Source organism: Numenius arquata, chromosome 2 (assembly GCF_964106895.1).
Source record: "Numenius arquata chromosome 2, bNumArq3.hap1.1, whole genome shotgun sequence".
Lineage (NCBI taxonomy): Eukaryota > Metazoa > Chordata > Aves > Charadriiformes > Scolopacidae > Numenius > Numenius arquata.
In genome coordinates, this window is record NC_133577.1 from 70,384,641 (window position 1) to 70,403,856 (window position 19,216).

Consider the following 19,216-nt stretch of genomic DNA (forward strand, 5'->3'; position numbering starts at 1 on the left):
CAATGTTCACTATATTGCCCCTTAGGTGGGATGCCAGCTAAGCTTGGCTTAGGTGGTATCCCATTACAGTTGTATTACGGCCTATAACCTCTATACAAGCCCCATCTCTAAAAGAAGCAAGATTTTGACATCTGAGGGCCAAAAAAGGGGTTATATATACAAAATGCTGCCCATTTTCTTATCTCAGACCAAGTGCCTCTTCAAACAAATTACATCTCACATTTGTCATCACAACAGCACTTGTGTCAACTACCACCGTTACCGGGAATAGATAAAGCAGTTGAGCAAACATGTCCTTGTGGAGAAGAAACACGCATATAGTTATATGGGTTTCTACCATCAAGTCGGGGAAAAGTAGCGCACGGTATAACCAGTGCCGGCATGGCAGACCAGAACAACCCAGCGTACAGCCTCTGGTTCTCCTTGTCTCCTCTGAAAAGTCAAAACTGGCTTACTGTTCACCACCACACAAAGTAAAGCAGGAATCCCACAAAAAAAATACCAGGTCAGGAATTTTGCTCCTGGAGCAGGATTAGAAACAAATAAAGAAACCCCCAAACTTACAAAACTTTATAAAGCCTGACATTCTCAAGACACCTGTTCTGTAGTATTTTCTTAAGACAGATTTTTCTCACGGATTTTCATCATCCCTCTTCTCCTTTGTGCATTTCTTCCTGCCACACTAATATTTCCATGACAGCTCAGTAAATTTCACAAAATACAAGAGGGATCATGTTGTTGAAAGCCCATAACTCTGAGTACATCTATGCCCACAGGCTGCTGGGATAACTGCTGTAACAGGCAGAATTTTGTATCTGAATCACATACAGTTTTAGCCTTCCTTCTCAGACAGAAATGCCGCAGGGTGGATACTATCTTAATCACAGTTTGGAGAGGTTCCTTTGCACACTGGTTGGAAGAAAGTGTCAAAAGTGACTTCGAAAAAGATCACCAACTTTATAAGATAGACAGGTCACTGCTGTGTCTCAGTTCCACCAGTCTTTTGTCTGTAAGTTATGTCAAACAATTATTCTTCCAGGGCCACATACACAACACCGACATCAACTGCAATGTCTATGAGGTTGCACAACACATCCAAAAAATTATAAATAAATCAAGGAAACTCTTTTCTCAATTTGTGAAACAAAAGATTACATTCATAACATGGTTCTCACTGCCTGGACAGAGCACACGCACAACACAGTCCAGAAACACTTCTTCTCCTCAAATGATGAGAAAAGTGCTAACAGACTTTCATGGTAGAGCATAAATCAGCAATTTTCATTTATTTTTGTCCTGGTATTTTGTTGCACTCAGTGACTCAAACACATTTATATATCTAAAAAGGGTTTAATGCACACAGAAAGAAAGTGCATTCTTATATATTGCAGAAATAATCTGCTTGCTGAAATGAAGCTACAACGGAGTAGCAACATTAAAACCTTAGGCAACAATGATTTCATATTGGCCCATTTCCTTGTTCCGAAAATAGATAAATTCTACAGTAAACTCTTTATCATCTTTTGTTAGGAAAGACAGAAATTTTTTCCCCGGTATTAATCTAGTCTCAGTGGCCTATTAGGTTTAGGATGATATAAAGTTTATCCGTATTTTGAAAATGGATTCTTTTTAACTCCTTTTCAAAAGTAACCACTATATAAATGTCACTCTATAAATCCATGGGTCACCCACACTTTGAACAGCATATGCAGTTCTAGACTCCCCCTCTCAAAAAGGATGGAAGAGAATTAGAAAATGTTCTAGCCTTTTCAAAGGCTAGCAGTTGGTTCAAAGGCCAGTTCAGAAGAATGGATAAGAAAACTGGGACTCCTCTGTTTGGAAAAAGAGATGATTGAGATGGGAATATGATAAGAGATCTGTAAGGTCAGGACTGGCAAGGAGCATGTGCCTAGGAATCAGCTGTTCAATGTCCCCTCCAATACAAGGCCTAGGGGGCACCACAGAAAGCAAGGAAGTGGCAGGATAAAAGCAAGATGAAACAAGATGCTGAGGTTATAACATCTAACATTCTGTGGAAATCCCTGTCGGCAGCTCAGATGGGTTTAGGAGGTTTACAAGTTCATGGAAGAGAAATGTGTTGAGGGTTGCTAAATATCACCACTTCTAGAGAAAGTCCTTAGCCACAAATAACTGGAGGCTAAAGAGTTACTCAAGGCAAAGCATCACTCACCTTGTTCTCCCCTTCTATAGGTTTTTGCTTTTGGCATCTGGGCTAGCTGGCCTTTCGGTCTGACCTTAAGACAGCTACTCATATGCTTGTAAAAGAGCAGATGGAGACATTTTACTTTTTGTATCTATCGGTATAAGCAGTATATAAATGGGGTATTTTATTTCTACAATTTGTGAATAGTTAATCCTCTTTACAGAAGAAGAGTTCCCACAAAAGAGCTTTTGCAGAGGAATTGCCATCAGAGAAATGTACTGTTGAGAAGTAATTAGGATGTTGAATACCCTGTTCCTTGTTAGAATCCAGCTATTGACTCTGAAGCAGCAGAACCTATATGCCAATTCCAAAAAGACAACATTTGGATAGTTAGTTAAGGTTGCTATTAGAAATGAATGATATTTGTTATGCAAACAGTAGGCATAGACATGAATCTCTTGCAGAAACTCATGTCAGTTTTCAAGTAGCTTTTGTAAGATTGGTGTCAGCTGCCTTTCTTAACATGAGTCTCTTTTGACTGGAATTATTCTCCAATGCAGAGCTGTTGCCTCGACATTATACAGATGAACAAAAGCATTACAGGATGTCAAAACATCACAAGAATTCTCTGTATCAGGAGCAGAAGCCTAGTATTTAGCCTCCAGCAGGGCTGGCCTCTTTGATCCTGGAAACATCCAAGAGGTAGCCTACTGAATACACAATAACAAGCAAAACTCTCAATTCAGAGGTGTAAAGTTACACCTGACACTCGAGGGTCAGATATCAGATGTCCCTGCTTGGGGGGAAAAGTAAAAATCCACACAAGCCCCTCTCACACATCTTGCAGAACGCATGATTCATTACCTGTAACGTGATTGACACACGGAGGTCTGGCTGGCTGTCAGAAGCAGCGCAGATTAGAGCAGACATGCAAGGGCTGGTAACGGTCCCCAGGTGATTATACATTAGCTGAGGTTTGTTGGCACATGATGCAAATTGGCAGCCCTCCAGCTCTGACACTACCTGTGCTGCCACTCTAGGAGAAGGTAGGGTACTGTATGCTTTGTCCTAGGCTTCATGGGGACTGAGCCACCCCACCTCTCCCACATGTGGACACACAGTGAGGGGCAGTAAGCTGGAGAGTTGTGTTCAGCCTTTAAGAACCATAGTGGCATGCACTGGGTCCCCAGAGAGAAGTGACTCCTGGCTGGAGAAGTACACTTTTTCCCCCTGGGGTTTTAGGATGTGGCCTTGGAAAAACTAGGAGCTGAGTAAGCAACTCAGTCCAAGTTAGCACTGCAAAGGTAATGACCTCAGCATGCCCAGCATTTACAAGAGATGATCCACGACCTCTAAATGAACCATCAATGAGCTTGTCCACAGGTGTGAGATTCTTGTCATTAAGGCAGGGAGCCTTTCCATGAATAACTATCTAGAGCTGAGGCAACCTCTGAAAAGTCCTAGCAAAGGATTTGACTTTTTTTCTCCAGAAGCTTATACACAGCAAGGAAAGTGAAATCCCTGGTGAACTAGGTTCTATTCTAATTTTTGAATGTCCATAGAGAAAAAAAATAATATTGTCAACTCTATTTGCATTAGATATAATATGTAGAATTTTTTTTTTTTCCTCTATGAGGAAGAGAAAAGGGGTTGACAGTGTTTCCACACAAAAACGTTAGTAGTCCAGTAGAAAGCAGAATGATGGTTTGGGCATTGAAGGTATTTATCCTTTTTTTCCATGAAGAAGAAAAATAACCTATGGCGAAAATTCTATTGCCTCCAAGAGGCACAGCTTCTTTGCAAGAAAAAAAGCTCAGGTTGGGACAGTATTGTGGTGGGTATAGGCAATGACATCCTGTAATTTAAAAATGCCACTTATGCATCTTTTTACTTCCAAAGGCAAAGACATCTTTATTCACCAGATCACTTCAAGCTGAATTTCCAGTAGGATGCTATGGCTTACAGAACAAGTCATGAATACTTGATGTGCCCTTTAAATATCTTAGTTCCATCTCTTGAAAAGAATTATCCTTGCACAGACCAATGACTCTTACATAGAAATTCACTGCTCTGACCTGCTTCCTTAGCTCTCAGTTTAAAAAGGGTCCAAATAACTTTGATCTAAGCATGTTTTCCCATCTAATTTCCAGAATGAAAAAGGTAACCTAATATTTTTCATGTATTGCTAATCCTGCTATGAGGCAGAGGAATAGATTAGCTAATCCGAGTCTCTTCAAGGTCCGTTTTATTTTTTACTACTTTATCTTCAAATCTGGTTTTGCCAGCATCAGTTCCCACAAAAGTTTTCTTTCCTATGTATTTAAGTTTATATTCATTGAAGTAGCAGACTTCTGAGACTATCCAGAAGTAGAACATCCCTTAGTATTGTTTGAGTTCAGGTTCTCTACACATCCTTTGCAGAAGACAACATGAGCCTTTTTAAGAAAGACCCTTACGCCATCCTGTCTGTAAGACACTCATCCTGTGATGACACCCAAAGGTCAGATGGAGAGAACAGAAACTGGTAGAGTGACATGGTACACCCGATTTGTAGAAAAGGCCTTCACTATCCTGCCCAGGTCATCACCTCGGAAGAAACATTAGCTTTGCCATATCTGTATTATCACAGAATCTTCATGGTTGGAAGGGACCTCTGAGATCATCGAGTCCAACCACAAAAAAAAAAAAAAAAAAAAAACCACAAAAACCCACCAAACAGACACAAACCACCAATCTTGGGCACTAGAGCATGCCCTGAAGTGCCATGTCTACATGTTTCTTAAATACCTCCAGGGATGGCGACTCCGCCACCTCCCTGGGCAGGCTGTTCTAGTGCCTGACCACTCTCTCAGTAGAGTAATTCTTCCTGATATCTAATCTAAACCTCCCCTGCCGCAACTTCAGACCATTTCCTCTGGTCCTGTCATTATTCACTTGGGAGAAGAAGTCAACACCCACCTCTCTACAACCTCCTTTCAGGTAGTTGTAGAGGGCAATGAGGTCTCCCCTCAGCCTCCTCTTCTCCAAACTAAACATGCCCAGTTCCCTCAGCCTCTCCTCATATGACTCGTTCTCCCCACCCCTCACCAGCTTGGTGGCTCTCCTCTGGACACGCTCCAGCAGCTCAATGTCCTTCCTGTAGTGAGGGGCCCAGAACTGAACACAGTACTCGAGGCGAGGCCTCACCAGTGCCGAGTACAGAGGCACGATGACTTCCCTACTCCTGCTGGCCACACTGTTCCTGATACAGGCCGGGATGCCGTTGGCCTTCTTGGCCACCTGGGCACACTGCTGGCTCATGTTCAGCCGGCTGTCCACCAACACCCCCAGGTCCTTTTCTGCTGGGCAGCTTTCCAGCCACTCTTCCCCAAGCCTGTAGCGTTGCCTGGGGTTGTTGTGACCGAAATGCAGGACCCGGCACTTGGCCTTATTAAACCTCATCCCATTGGCCTTGGCCCATTGATCCAACCTGTCCAGGTCCCTCTGTAGAGCCTTCCGACCCTCAAGCAGATCAACACTCCCACCTAGTTTGGTGTCATCTGCAAACTTACTGAGGGTGCAGTATCTTTGAGAGTGACCTGGCTTTGAGGGTGGGAACAAGCAGCAAATATGGACACAAGCCCAGCTTCAGCGCTGCTACGGCACATAAATATAGAAGCAATCTTGGGTACTTCTATGGGTTTGTCACTGGAGGATATGAATATTTTTTGACAGAGCTATGCCTGCTGAAGTGGGAAATATGCTATTATTGACAGTCACAAGTGAGGAACCGTGACCCAAATATCCTAGAGGGATGTCCACAGAGCAGATAAGGGACCAAAGCAGGTTAGCTGTGCTGGCATGATACTCTGGCCAGTATGACTGAATTGTGGTGTAACACAACTCCCTGGCAATCTTTACCTCACTGAGGTATACCCAGGCAGCCACACTCTTGGGGCACATCCAAAAGGCACACAGGGTCTTATTCACAACAGATAATAGTACTGGTTTACTTCATCAGAAGATAGACTGTGAGGGTATGCAGCTTATAACTTACTTTTAATGGTGGTCATAGGAACACAGAAATCATACCTACTCTGTAAAAGTAAACCTTTACATATAGAAGATTAAAATCAAAAATCAAATAATTATACTGTCGGAGTCCATATAAAAATATTTCAGGAAAAAGCATGCGTTTAAAACCAGAATTAAGTAGTTAAGTGAAAGGAAGAAAGAAAAGATGATACTAGAATGACACATTGGGCTACAGAATCCACGAAAATTAGTAGTGTCTTTAAAGCATCTCTCTGAAGAGAAGAGCACAAATTTCTAAAAACTACTCTAAACTGAGCATAAAAAGCTCCTGCAAAACTTATGTCTTACTTATGTAATCTGCATTACCGTACATTTACAGAAGTTCTCTCTCTTGATGTTTCAAGGAACCAGCCTTTTAATGGCAAAGTCTTTCCCAGCAGTGTGAAACAAACAGGCTTTACCTTCAACCCCACTCCCAACCTTGTTCTGGGCTTTTAACTCACAGGTGACATAATTTTCTATCAGCTGCTACTGTGAGTTCTAACAGATTATTATGCTGCCTACTGATCTGTTATGTTAAAATGGCTAATTAAACACACTGAAAAAAAGACTAGTGATACCTCTGGAGATCCACCAGTGTGGTATAAAATCCTATTTAATCTCAACAAGAAAAGGGTGTCTCAGTTTCTTATCTTCCAACCAACACACATTTTTAAGTGCGAAACATATTGTAGACTTACTGCATGGTTGAAAAGAATTCTCTTCTATTTCCAGTATGGATATGCCATGCATGTGTTAATGAAATACTTTGACATTTATACATTCCATTTCTATATTTACACTAAAAGAAATTTTTTTAAAGATTAATGGAAGCGAGAAGAGCTGGCACTACAAATGCATCTTTATGGTTTTTACCAATGAAATATTGATTTCAAGAGGAACAACCCAGATCTTTAGCCTAAATATCATTCCATTTACAGATGCAGTGCAGGCCTTCGCTTTCCTTTGGTACCAATGACAAGCTCTGCAAAGAGGGAATGGAAATAATTGTGGGCAGCGTGTGGAAGGGGGAGCCAGAGTCCATTTTCAAATTGAGTTTATTTACAGACCTAAATCCCTGACCACATGATTTCACTCTCTTGACCATTTCTTTGCACTTACTGTAATAAAAAGTATAAAAAACACAAACAATTTTAAAGGGCTGGACCAGACCAGATGTCCCTATTAATTTGTACGCTATTGTGACTGTCTGGGGGTCTTCAGTGTTTGTTAAATATGCCCTATTCTGACCTGGCATTCCAACCCACTGTTTGAAGACATGAAGAAATCCCAAAGACAGCCTGCTACTAAGGAAACCAGAGTCCTACTTTTGTTTTGGGTCTTGGGCAAAGGAGCAAAATGGTTTTCAAAGTAGGTTCTGCCAGATGTTTGATGTGGTAAGTGATAAAAATTTAAGACACTTTTTATTGCCTTACCTCATTTAGTATTAAAGTATGAGCCATCCACTGGCACAAGGATTGAACTAGATGTCCTTACTGGTTCTTTCTAGTTTGCTTATAATGACTTCCCTAAAGAAGGCAAAGTGACAGGCTCCCTAGGCGAACTGAAATGAGACTTGCATACAAACAAGTTCAAGGCTTCTGACTCATGAATGATTAAGATGAAGAATACTGTGGAAGCAGTGGACAAAAACAACTGAGCCATTTTTCCAAAAGAAAGTAGAACTATAAAAGACGTTTCTGTCCTTACAGTCAACCCAACCCAACTGCTTTCTTACAAAAAGCTTGCAACAGCCGAGAGGTACCGAAAAAGTATGTGATGAAATAGCATACTGAGGGTAATGATCCCCTCTCGCCTTTTTTGTATGACCCTTCTCAAATTAGCTGAAACTACCATGGGGAACTTCTTCGATCAAAATCTGCGTTATGTATTACCACAGCACAGGTGAAACAAGGTACCAGGGGGTGAAGTTCATCTGCTTGTTGCCGACCTTGATTCTGACACTCAATCTGCAGTGGCAAGACAAGTGGAAGTTACTATTGATTTGTTCTGACTGCTTTGGAAGTACAACTGCTTTCTGCTTCTCTCATCTTTCACATCATTAATTATCTTGAAAGAGAGCATGGTGTACAGACAAGACTTGTTACAGAGAAAACTGTATGACTGAACATGAGGTGACAGCACAAGAACATGACTACAGTACCACAGGATTAGCAGAGACAGATTATTTTGCCTTTAATAATGCTTCTGAAGGTATAGTCAGTAATAAGCATCTCTGACACACAGACCGGTTCTCTTCAGTTGTAAAAAGGAACAGTAGGATTTGTAACCCTTTAGTCACTTTTCCACTCTTTTTACTGAATACATCCTTTGTGAAAATCCGGGATCACATATTTTTTAATTTATAGCCTTGGGCAGGAAAAAGACAAGACTACTGAATTTCTCACCATCCTAACCCCGTCCTCCAACACTCTGTCCAACACACTCACCCATACAGTCTTATGCGGATCCACTAATTAGAAGTTCTAGTCCTGCAACAGGCTCTCACAACGGAGACACAAGAGCCATGGCATAACGTGGAGCAGCAAGGATAGGCTCTAGCAAATTCTAGTTTCAGCATGAAGTAAAACGGATAGTGCAGTTTAGCTGTCAAATTGGTTTAGCAGAAGCTCTCCAAAGAAAAATTCAGCCCTCTGCAGAAAACAAGGTCAGTGATTCAACACTCAGTACATTTCCTCTTATTCAGTCCTATCTGAAAGCCTTGAAATGAAGTGATAAAGAAAGGTTCCTTTCAGCCTCACTGCCCACATTTCAGAAGGATGTATCTATCTAATGCAGTATCGTATACCTAGGAGAACAAATAAAACACCACAGGATTTCTTAAGTTCAACTATCATTTGACTTTTTTTTCTTTTTTTTTTTTAAACTGGAAGGCTCTGAAACTGTGTTTCCACATTCTGTTTAAGGATTCTAGTTGTTGCCTAGACTCTCACGTTTTTTTATGCTCAGAATAGTAAAGCTCCTCTCAGCCCAGCTTCCCCTTTTACCTTCTGTCGCTGCTGAATGTTGCTTATCGTGTCTGGCTGAAACTCCAGTTTATCAGTTCGACAAAGTTTCCAGTATAAAATAATAACGATCAGGAGCACCACAGCAACTGGGACGGCCACACCAACAATAATCCATAGGTTGCTATTCTGTGACTCTGAGGTGGACTCCTTCAGCTTCTCCACAGCTGTGAAGTTAAAAGGAAGACTTTATGTGGTTATATATTTTTAACTGAGGACACTTCAAGGTTATGTATTTTTATGTTCTTCTAAATGCTAGTTAAGGAATTTATCAGAAACCAGACACACATCACAGGAAATGTCATACTACTTATAAGTTACTGTTTTGCCATGCTCAGGAAGCTTGGGGCAGGTGACTGATTGTCCTGGCCTACCTTCTGAATACCTCTGCTTAAATAACTAATGAAAACACACTTCTGCCACATCATTTTGTAGCCCAAAACTGAGTTGACATAGTGAAATAAGTCTAGAAAAATTATTTACCACTAACAAAGGTGAGAAGGACCTTCCAATATTATTGCCTGTCTCCTGCTTTAAGCAGTATTATCAGCTGCCTCTTTTCTTTAGTTATACATTATGTATTTTGTTACCTTCTCCATCAATAATCACACTCTATTTGAAATCAGTAAGACCCTCCTCCCCAAGATGTATAGTTCCACATTTTTAATTACTTTTTTTCCTTTCTCTGTTTCATTGTCCGTGTGGGATCCTTTAGCCCCGAACAGCAGACAAAACTACTGGAAAGTGTAATCAAACCAGTCATGCTTGTAAAAAGTGAACTGGAAGAATCAACAAAACTTTCATTTGCTCTATTCTGCCTAGTGGTTATATGTGGGACGGAAAACCACAGCAGCAATACATTTCTAGTCAAACTGATGCACTTTCTTAAAACGATACTTTCAAGTTAAAAAGAATATTTTTATGCAATCTTAGTTTTATATATCATTTTATTAATGGCCATTCTAATGATGAAGTTAAGAGATTAAAAGGAACATGTAATAATTCTTGTATTTTATACATCTGACAGCTCATTTATGAAATTACATTTTCTGTTATAAAAATAATCTTTTTTATTCTAGTTTCTTCCTATAAGAAACATTTTAAAAATTTCTATGATTCTATGCATCTTAAAAGAACTTTCTAATGATGCGCCAAAGAGAACAAGTTTCAACATGCAGAATAAGCTATGAACACTTCATGAAGTTTGTTCAACACCTATCATCTTTGTAAAGGGAAATTATTCTTGCAACTTTTTGCATTTCTCCCTAACCAAAATTACAGTCCATTAACAGATATTAAGCAGATGTATATGAGCTACTGACCTATCTTTAAACCACTGTTCTAATAAGGGACAAAATTTAGAAACACATCCAGATGGTCCAATTATTACTGTTTTCTTTCTTTTCTTTCTGCAGAGAATTTTAAAAATCACACACATGCTTGTTCAGTTGGCAAAATACTCTGTGGTAAAATGTAACTCCTGCCTTCATATTGCACAGAGAAGAGAAAAAGCAATTAAGCATTCATTTCAATAAGGTATTTTGTAGATCCTATACTTGTCTGTTACTGTTTTAAAATACTTTGAAGTTTCTTTCCTAATCATAACATGGAATTTTGAGTAGGTTTTCTGTCTCGCTCCTTACTGCAAATTATTTATATACCAAGTTTCCTGAATAATTATATGACTTTATATGACCTGTCATATTTATTCTGATGTGCATCTAGTAAAAGATCACATTACTTTTATATTACCTTTATTAAAAGATCACATTACTTTTATATTACTGATGAACAAACAAATAAAAATAGTCAATCATATTCAATGGAAGAAATAAACTGTTTCTTTTTGTTTATACCCTCCAAAATGCCCCAACTGGCATTAGCCTACATCTTTCACTCACAGAAACCGTAACTAGAAAAACAAAAACAGTGACTTATGTTAAACTTCACTGCCATTACTCAGCTAAATGAAACACCCATTTCACACTGACACCCTCCCATCCCACAATCGTGGGTTTTGTGCAAGCTCTGGAGCAAGATAAATTGCAAAGAATATTGGACTAGCAGAAAGAGATCAAAATGGCAAGAAGGTATCTAGTTAGCACAGCATTTTTCCAGCACAAGCACTAAAGTGAATGCAGTGAGGCTTGCATTTAAGCTTAAGACTCTCTTGTAATTCCAAGCTCAGCAGAGTCTTCAAGAAGCAAAGCAACACCATGTATCTCACTGCAAGACTACTAGAATTTATTTCCTCAGGAGTGTCAAAACTGCAGCACCCCAAGAACAAAGCACTGCTACAGTGGGCACTGTGCAGTGCCATAATCTCCAAAGCTAATGTCACCCTTCCTGTTTCTCTTCGCTGGCATCAGTGTGGTTTTGATAGGGCTTACGCTGTGCAACAGTGCCTTCAATGCGGTATCCAAGGATGATTGCAGCCCGCTGGATATCAACTCTGTTCATCAGGTCTGAGCACTTCAGAGCGCTGAGTCTCTCCCCATCCTGGTCCTCCACAAAATAGATCAGCTCCACAGGGTTATCAACACCAACTAACCGTGACACGTTCACAATCTGAAAAGAAATTGGAAAGCTTTTACATTTTAAGCTGTATTTATTTGGAGCTCCCACATATTTGGTCTTTCAGTCCTTAACCTCTCTCCCCCTTCCCTTCACAGGGCTTGGACCTTAAGGACACTTATCTAAAAAAACCATTCGGAACAGCTTTACCAAGATGGCAGCAGTATCTGCCTTAATTGTCACTGTGTGCAACCCCTAGTGCATAAAAAAGATTCCACTTTGCATTACGATGTAGAAATACAATATCTCTTAAAGAAAATCCCTCTATCTGTGACACTAAGAAATGTGATATTATAACTAACCATGTAACTGCTGTGAACTGGTACAGTTTGGAAATTGTCAATATCCAGAGAAGTCTGATAGGAAGACACGTGTAGTGCTCCAAAATACTGTATGCAGCAAAGGCAACATACACATAGGCTCGTTCTTTCATCTGAAAAGAGCTTAAGTCAACACTGGACAAGGGTAGATACGTAGAGCTAATATTCAGTAATAATAATTTGCTTCCAAACTAAAATTCAGGATATTTTCAGCTAATACTTATGCAAAAGATTCTGAGCGGAAGTCTTCCAGAAGATGCCAACATTGCTGGAGTAATATTGTCTCATGTCTTGTCTAATTACACAAGCACTTCTCAAGTGCTCCAGGACCCTGGGAAATTTAGAAACATCCATTTTGTAACTGAAAGGAAAATTTTCAGGGTAGCGATCCCTTGTATTACACATTTTTATGGCAAACCTGAAGTGACCATTTCTTTTTTCCTATTTCTTTCATGACAATGCACAGATCCAGTATTGAAGTAAGAGAACCGCTCACACTCCAAAGATGCCAACACCATGCCACCCTGGAAGCCTCTATTGCCTTTAGCATTGGTCAGTTAGTAGGAGTTACTGAAGACATTATTGTGATTGCGCTGTTCCTTCCCTAAATACCTGCTTTGACTTTGCTTTGTTATGAATAACACACACCTCGTTGTTCCAGTTTTTCCAAATGTCAAGCAGTTACACAGGCAAGTATTCTGTTAGCTTCAAATAGAATTGTTTGCTCTTCCTCAGCAAAAGCACCTGCACAGTCACGTTCAACTTCCAAACAGCTCCCCCCTGGCATCAACCTTTCTTCAAGAAGGAATGTATTTGATGCTGTGGGAAGCAACTGTTCCTTCCTACTTCTAAAGACATTAATAATCAAAAGAATGCATGCTATGAGGAAGCCCTGTAGATACTCTCTAACCACCAAATATCTACATTGCATATGAGAATCACATAACAATTCTGAATTCCTGTAAAATTAAATCATATAAATAATAACCCTCCTCTTTAACCATTCACACGTAATGGTGATCTCAACCTAGAATTAGGCCAAACAAATAGTAGGAGGTATTTTATCATGTAAAACAGAGCTTGAAGAGCTCTGGAAGGAGTTGCCACAAATAGAGCAATATGTTTAGTTTCCTTTGGAATTATCCTTTACTGAAGAAAGTACATATTTAATAAATTAGAATCTCAAACACTGCCCATAGGCTAAAGTAAAGCAAACACACAAAAGTTTGTATGTCTGAGGCTTACAAAAGAAAAGCTTTATATTTTTTTCTTTCCTAGTTTCCAACAAAGCAATCATGTAGAAGGAAAGCAGTGCAATGTTCTAGCTCAACAGGGATGATGTTCTGGTCTTTGGGGACATCAACTCAACATGTCCTAAAAAAGCATTTCCCAGGAGTGGTAGCAGTGAGGTACATAATAAAAAAAGAAAGCGGGAAAAAAAAAGAGAAATCACAATTGTCAAGAAAATCTTCAAGGCCAAATCAACTGAAAACAAAGAATAATGTTCAACATCAGTCACATTTGATGTGAGAAACAAAACACCTATAAATAGAGCAGAAAAACGTGCATATTTCTGAAACACAGTACAACATGCTAACAGGACCCATTAACCAATGCCACTTCTCATCCTGAATGCTATCCACTCTTCTACCAGCTAAGGGGCAACCAATCCCTGACTGAAGGTAACACAAGAGTATCTATTGATATAATAAATATAATAATAAGGTTTCAACACACATATTCATTCACCAGCTGTAAGGCTGAATTTGTTTTCACAGAACCCTGATATATCATTAGTTAACAAATGTCCACAGCTTCCTATTTCTGCTTCAGCTGGGTTGCCTTCACTACAGCCTGGCCTCAGTGCACAGAGCAGAAGGGTGTATGGACTGGTATCTGCTTTCAGCGTGGATGAACCCTTCCTAAGTAGCATTTAACTCACATGGAGACCGAGGGAGTTGAAAGGCCATACGGGACAGAAAGTCAATGGGTTCTTCATTTAGTTTTATGCAACCTCTCTGTGTGTAGCAAAGCTATAAAATCAGAGGAATTTAGAAGATTCTTAAATTGAACATTTTATGGTGTCATGGAGTATCCAAGAAGCATTGTAATTATATGTGTGTTATACACACAGGGTAACAGCCAGAAGCTGGCTGAATGGGTTAAAAAAGGAACTTCTCCACAGCTGCCTTTAGAAAGGGCAGAGGGAAAAGAGAACAGATTCCTGTGCACGCAACAGGAACCTGTTGCCACAACTGCAACAATACAATTTTTAACACAGATTTAAAAACAACAGTATATGGCTTCCTGTGCTGAGGAGCTGGAGCTATTTTTCCTACGCTGAGGAGCTGGAGCTATTTTGGCACAGAATAGAGAACATGGGAATGAGCATGAAGAAATTCAGCGGAAGGTGGAGGTGCAGGCTCATGTTGGTGAACTAAGCTCACTATTTTAAGATATGTTTTATCTGAAATAATTCATTCTGAATACACAGTATTTTTCGAGTGCTCACACCACACTGAGGGAAGCTGCAGACAAAATTTCAAATCCACGGCGCCATGGTTATAGATTTCCATTCTGGGAAAGCTGATGGCTGAGCATGGTATTCTTGAGGTGATTACGAGACAACTAGACTTGTACCTCAACAGCAACTGTGACAATATCAGTACTTTAGTTTTCACCACTGTCACACTGATTCACTACAAAACTTTTTTTTTTTTTTAAACTAACCTCCGAGTTTGCTGCAACAGAGAAAATGGCACACTGGATCTGTTTATAAAATTGAGGTACACAGCCACTGTGTCCATTTTTTACACAGTTTTATGCCATTTTGTTCCAAATTATATTCTCCGTGCAGCTTCAGATTTTTTTTGTCTCATATTGTACAGAGATGCCTTTATCCTTGAGAGTGCTAAGAATGCAAGCAGAGGCAGAAATGGTATTTTCCAGGCTTCTAGCAATATAGCCCATGTGTAAGAATGCATTTAAGCACTTTACATTTATACTTTGGCAGTGAGAGACGACACAGGGAGGGAGGAGATACAAGAATTTCAATACAGGGGAGGCAGAAAATGAAAAAAAAAAAAAGAAGAAAAGACTAATTCAACTTCTGTGTACATTAATGATACCGTCTTTGTTGATACCAGATGTGCATTTAACCTTCACGGAGTAAAGGCTTAACTGTGTTCAGGTGTCAGTAAATTTAATTTAAAATGTGTTTTCAAGAGAATACCATAGGTCAGTGAACAGAGTTGCCTTGGTAACCAAATCTAGTTCCTAATTTAAAGCGGGGAACTCTAGGTGGTGGGCAAGCTCGCAAAGCGTTTGCAGAGTATCAGTCCTCCAGTGGGATGGATGTCCCAGCCAGCAACCCCCAGGGTAAGGAATAAGGAATCCCTGGGTGAACTGGTTCAGGGCTTGGTTTTGAGGGCATGAGCGTTACTTAGAAACAAGCAAACATGCATGCACGCGATCTCCAAAATGCATATATGAGGATTATTTTCCCTTTTCCACCACATTCACCTCCGAGGGAAAAAAAAGAATATCAAAAAAAGGTTCTGCTTTCTGCCTTATTACAAGTAGGATTTCAGTGTCCAGGCAATTAAATCAAGCTGTACTGCGGTCCGAATGGTTCTGCAGACAATGCAGTATAAAACATATGTGAAACAGGCATCACAGGTAACCTGCCCTGGGTCTGATGGAACTCTCACAGGAACGTGTCTGGATGGGAAACGGCAGTGCCACCTGCGGGCAGCCACCCTCCCTCCTGAAGTGCTCTGGCTGGGGCAGGACAGGGCATCACCTACCCGCTTTGGCAGACCCTTCTCGCGCTGAGCTGGGGAGACCAGTAAGGGGACGGAGAAGGCCAGGGCACCGAAGGCAACACTAAGGAAATGTCCTCTGCTGGCTTGCAGAGGGTTGCCCAGCCAAGAAACTGGCTTGCCAAAATAGAGGCAGGAACAGGCTGTGGGCAACTTGAGGGAGGGGCTGGTCTCTGCCCGGGGCAGCGATCGGAGGGGCCTCTGAGGAAAAGGTGAAGCAGCAAGCAGGACTCAAAGGCTCTATTTAAAAATCTAAAAAATTCCCAGCAAGACCGGGCCTTTAATCAGATTGCACACTCGGGAGAGACACATAAGCTGTCAGTAGAAAACCAAGAGAATAAACCTCTGCCTTAATGAAAAGCTCAATTCAGTCACTATGTCTTCTCATAGCTACTACGTCCTCACACACATTACAACTACAGTGTTGCTTAACGTGCTCTTTAAATCGGAACATCGTTCTTTTTGTCACTTAGTAGGATCACCTTTTCACTTTCTACTAGGTTCAAAAGGCCAAGCACGCTGAAATGAAAGATAATTAATCATTTTTGCATTAGAATCATAGAATCCTTATGGCTGGAAGAGACCTTTAAGATCATCAAGTCCAACCGTTAACCTAGCACTGCCAAGTTACCACTAAACCATGTCCCTCAGCACCATGTCTTTTAAATACCTCCAGGGATGGTGACTCAACCACTTCCCTGGGCAGCCTGTTCCAATGTTTGACAACCCTTTCAGTGAAGATATTTTTCCTAATATCCAATCAAACCTCCCCTGGCACAACTTGAGGCTATCTCCTCTTGTCCTATTGCCCATTTCTTGGGAGAAGAGACTGACCCCAATGTGTTGCTACAGCCTCTTTTCAGGTAGTTGTAGAGAGCGATAAGGCCTCCTTATCGCCTTACAGCTTCCTTTTCTCCAGGCTAAACAACCCCAGTTCCTTCGACCACCCCTCATAGGACTTGTTCTCTAGACCCCTCACCAGTTTTGTTGCCCTTCTCGGGACATGCTCCAGAATGTCAATGTCTTTCTTGTAGTAAGGAGCCCAAAACTGAACACAGTATTCAAGGTGCGGCCTTCACCAGTGCCATTAGCTTCTGGTATATGTATGAAGTAAAATTAAGCCATTTAATTCCTCAAAAAATGTAATGAGAATGATTTTTATTATTATAAACTGTTGACAAAATATAGCTCAGGGCCTAGCCTCTGCAGACGCAATGCAAACTGCATTAAACATGTGCCTTCAATTTGCAGCAACAGCAGATACGTATTAAAAATATATATGCCTTGCTCTGTGAAACATTGATATGAGCAGTTCCATTCATTTTTGTGTAATATCTCATGTACAACAGTCAGGTGTGGGACTTCAGAGGTTTTTCTATGTAATGACTATAGGCTTTTTTCTTTTTTTTATCATGGAGTGCCACCTGTTAATAGTACAGATAGGCAAACGGGAGGGTAAAACATGTTACTTGGGCACCCTAGGTAGTTCAAAGCTCTTATTCAAAGTGTCTAGATTTAAATAGTAATTTTCAAAGTTCTTAGATCCTAACACACACCTTTAGAAATGAAATCTAAACCTCACAAGGTATCACTTCTACTTTCTTAGTATGTGAAAGGAAACTAATATACCTGCAGTAACATTCACAAATAATTGCTTCACCTTCTGACCACAGTCCTGATTCTCCACAGAGCTTAGAAATGTCACATTTTGATACACTATAAATTTCTTTCATCTTAGGAAAAACTCCAGTCTATAAGAGCTCAACACAAATCAAATGTGTGTCTAGTCTTTCCTGAACATATGCATGTCCTGCTAATAAAAGTATCCAACAGTGGGGTTGCTGGCAGCTTCTGTTCTTATTTTCACTTCATCACGTCCTAGTATCACAGCAGTCACTGGTTTGTGTGCAAGAAATACATATGGGAAAATCTGAATATAAAGCACAAAGAACATTAATAGCTCTCCCATGAGACACAAACAGATACATATATACAACACACTTCAAACACAGCTTATAAATGTGGCTATGAGGAATAGAATTAGCAGCAGTAAAACTAAAAGGTTTGCTGCAAATGACTATGGACCAGATCCTCAAATGACGGGGGAGCACCCTTGAAAGAAATCATCCTCCACTCAGAAGCCCACTACCAGGTGTCTCACTCCAGGTGCAGACAATAGGCTCTAAAGGCTGTCTCACCTACCACACACCTGAACATCCTGCCAAAGCAAAGCTACCAGGAAGTTACAGTACCTGATGGCACCTACCATTCTCCTGCAGGGAAGCTGGACACCTATCACCTTGCTGATAGGTGTCTGTATCTCCTTCAGCCTTCCTTCTTCCACATCTCCTTTACTACAGGACTAACCCTATATAATAGTGTGGGCTGTGAGCACCTGGAGAAGCCCTGTGTTATGTGGGATGGTATGATATATTGACTGTAACTAAGAGAATCCTCCACTGCCCAAAGACAGCAGTTTGCAGACTCTTTGCACTAATTAACTGGCATAAAAGAACAGCACTGCTGTTTGTAACATAAACTGCAGACTTATCTTATGTCCCAATAAGTATTACAAAGTCACAAGAAAAACGCTGTATTTCTACTTTCTGAAATACTATTCTTTAGCTAGAAAGGACCTGCTTGTAATTTTGTGCATGCAAAAAAAAAATTACCTGAGCTTTATTATGTAAAATAGTAAAACCGTAATCTACATGTACACATTTTTTATAGGCTGTGGTATCTTTGCTAGCAACATAAGGAATATTTATTTAATTTAAATGCAAATGGAGGACTGAGGCATAAAGAACAAAGTGCAATAAGAAGTGTTGGGAATAGAAGATCTGAAGCTTCATCTATTTACAGCAATTCAAAGCTGCACAAAATTAAAATAAAATAAAATCTCTATTACTGGAACAGATGTTTCTGAGACAGGAAAATAAAAGTAAGAAAATCCCAACATCTGGAAATGTAAGTGGCAGCAAACACTGTAGGATGAAATTAAATAAAGATAATAGGTCTAAACTACTAGAAGGGCATCTGTGAAGTAAATCATCGGTGAATTAGCTGGAAAAAACAATTTTTAAGAAGATGAGCCATCAAAGCATATTTTGGCTTTCAGTTTGTTGAACTGACTAGAAAGAGCACATGTGAGACTTTAAAACGTAAAATTAAATATCCAAGTCTTCTTGGACATTATGTGAATAATTCTATCTGTGACAAAACTATAAAGCAGCACTGGAATCCAGACAGCAGAAGCCG

General features: G+C 40.2%; 1 protein-coding gene across 1 annotated transcript in view; it reads right to left on the reverse strand.

The window, feature by feature from the left end:
* Positions 1 to 19,216, reverse strand: part of KIAA1549 (KIAA1549 ortholog) — a 148,326-nt gene that overhangs the window by 33,104 nt on the left and 96,006 nt on the right. Inside the window, exons 9-10 of the mRNA XM_074168721.1 lie at positions 11,634 to 11,811; positions 9,226 to 9,410 (exon numbers count right to left, since the gene is read on the reverse strand). Coding sequence (XP_074024822.1) covers positions 9,226 to 9,410; positions 11,634 to 11,811 — 363 coding nt within the window. The remainder of the gene's footprint in view (positions 1 to 9,225; positions 9,411 to 11,633; positions 11,812 to 19,216) is intronic.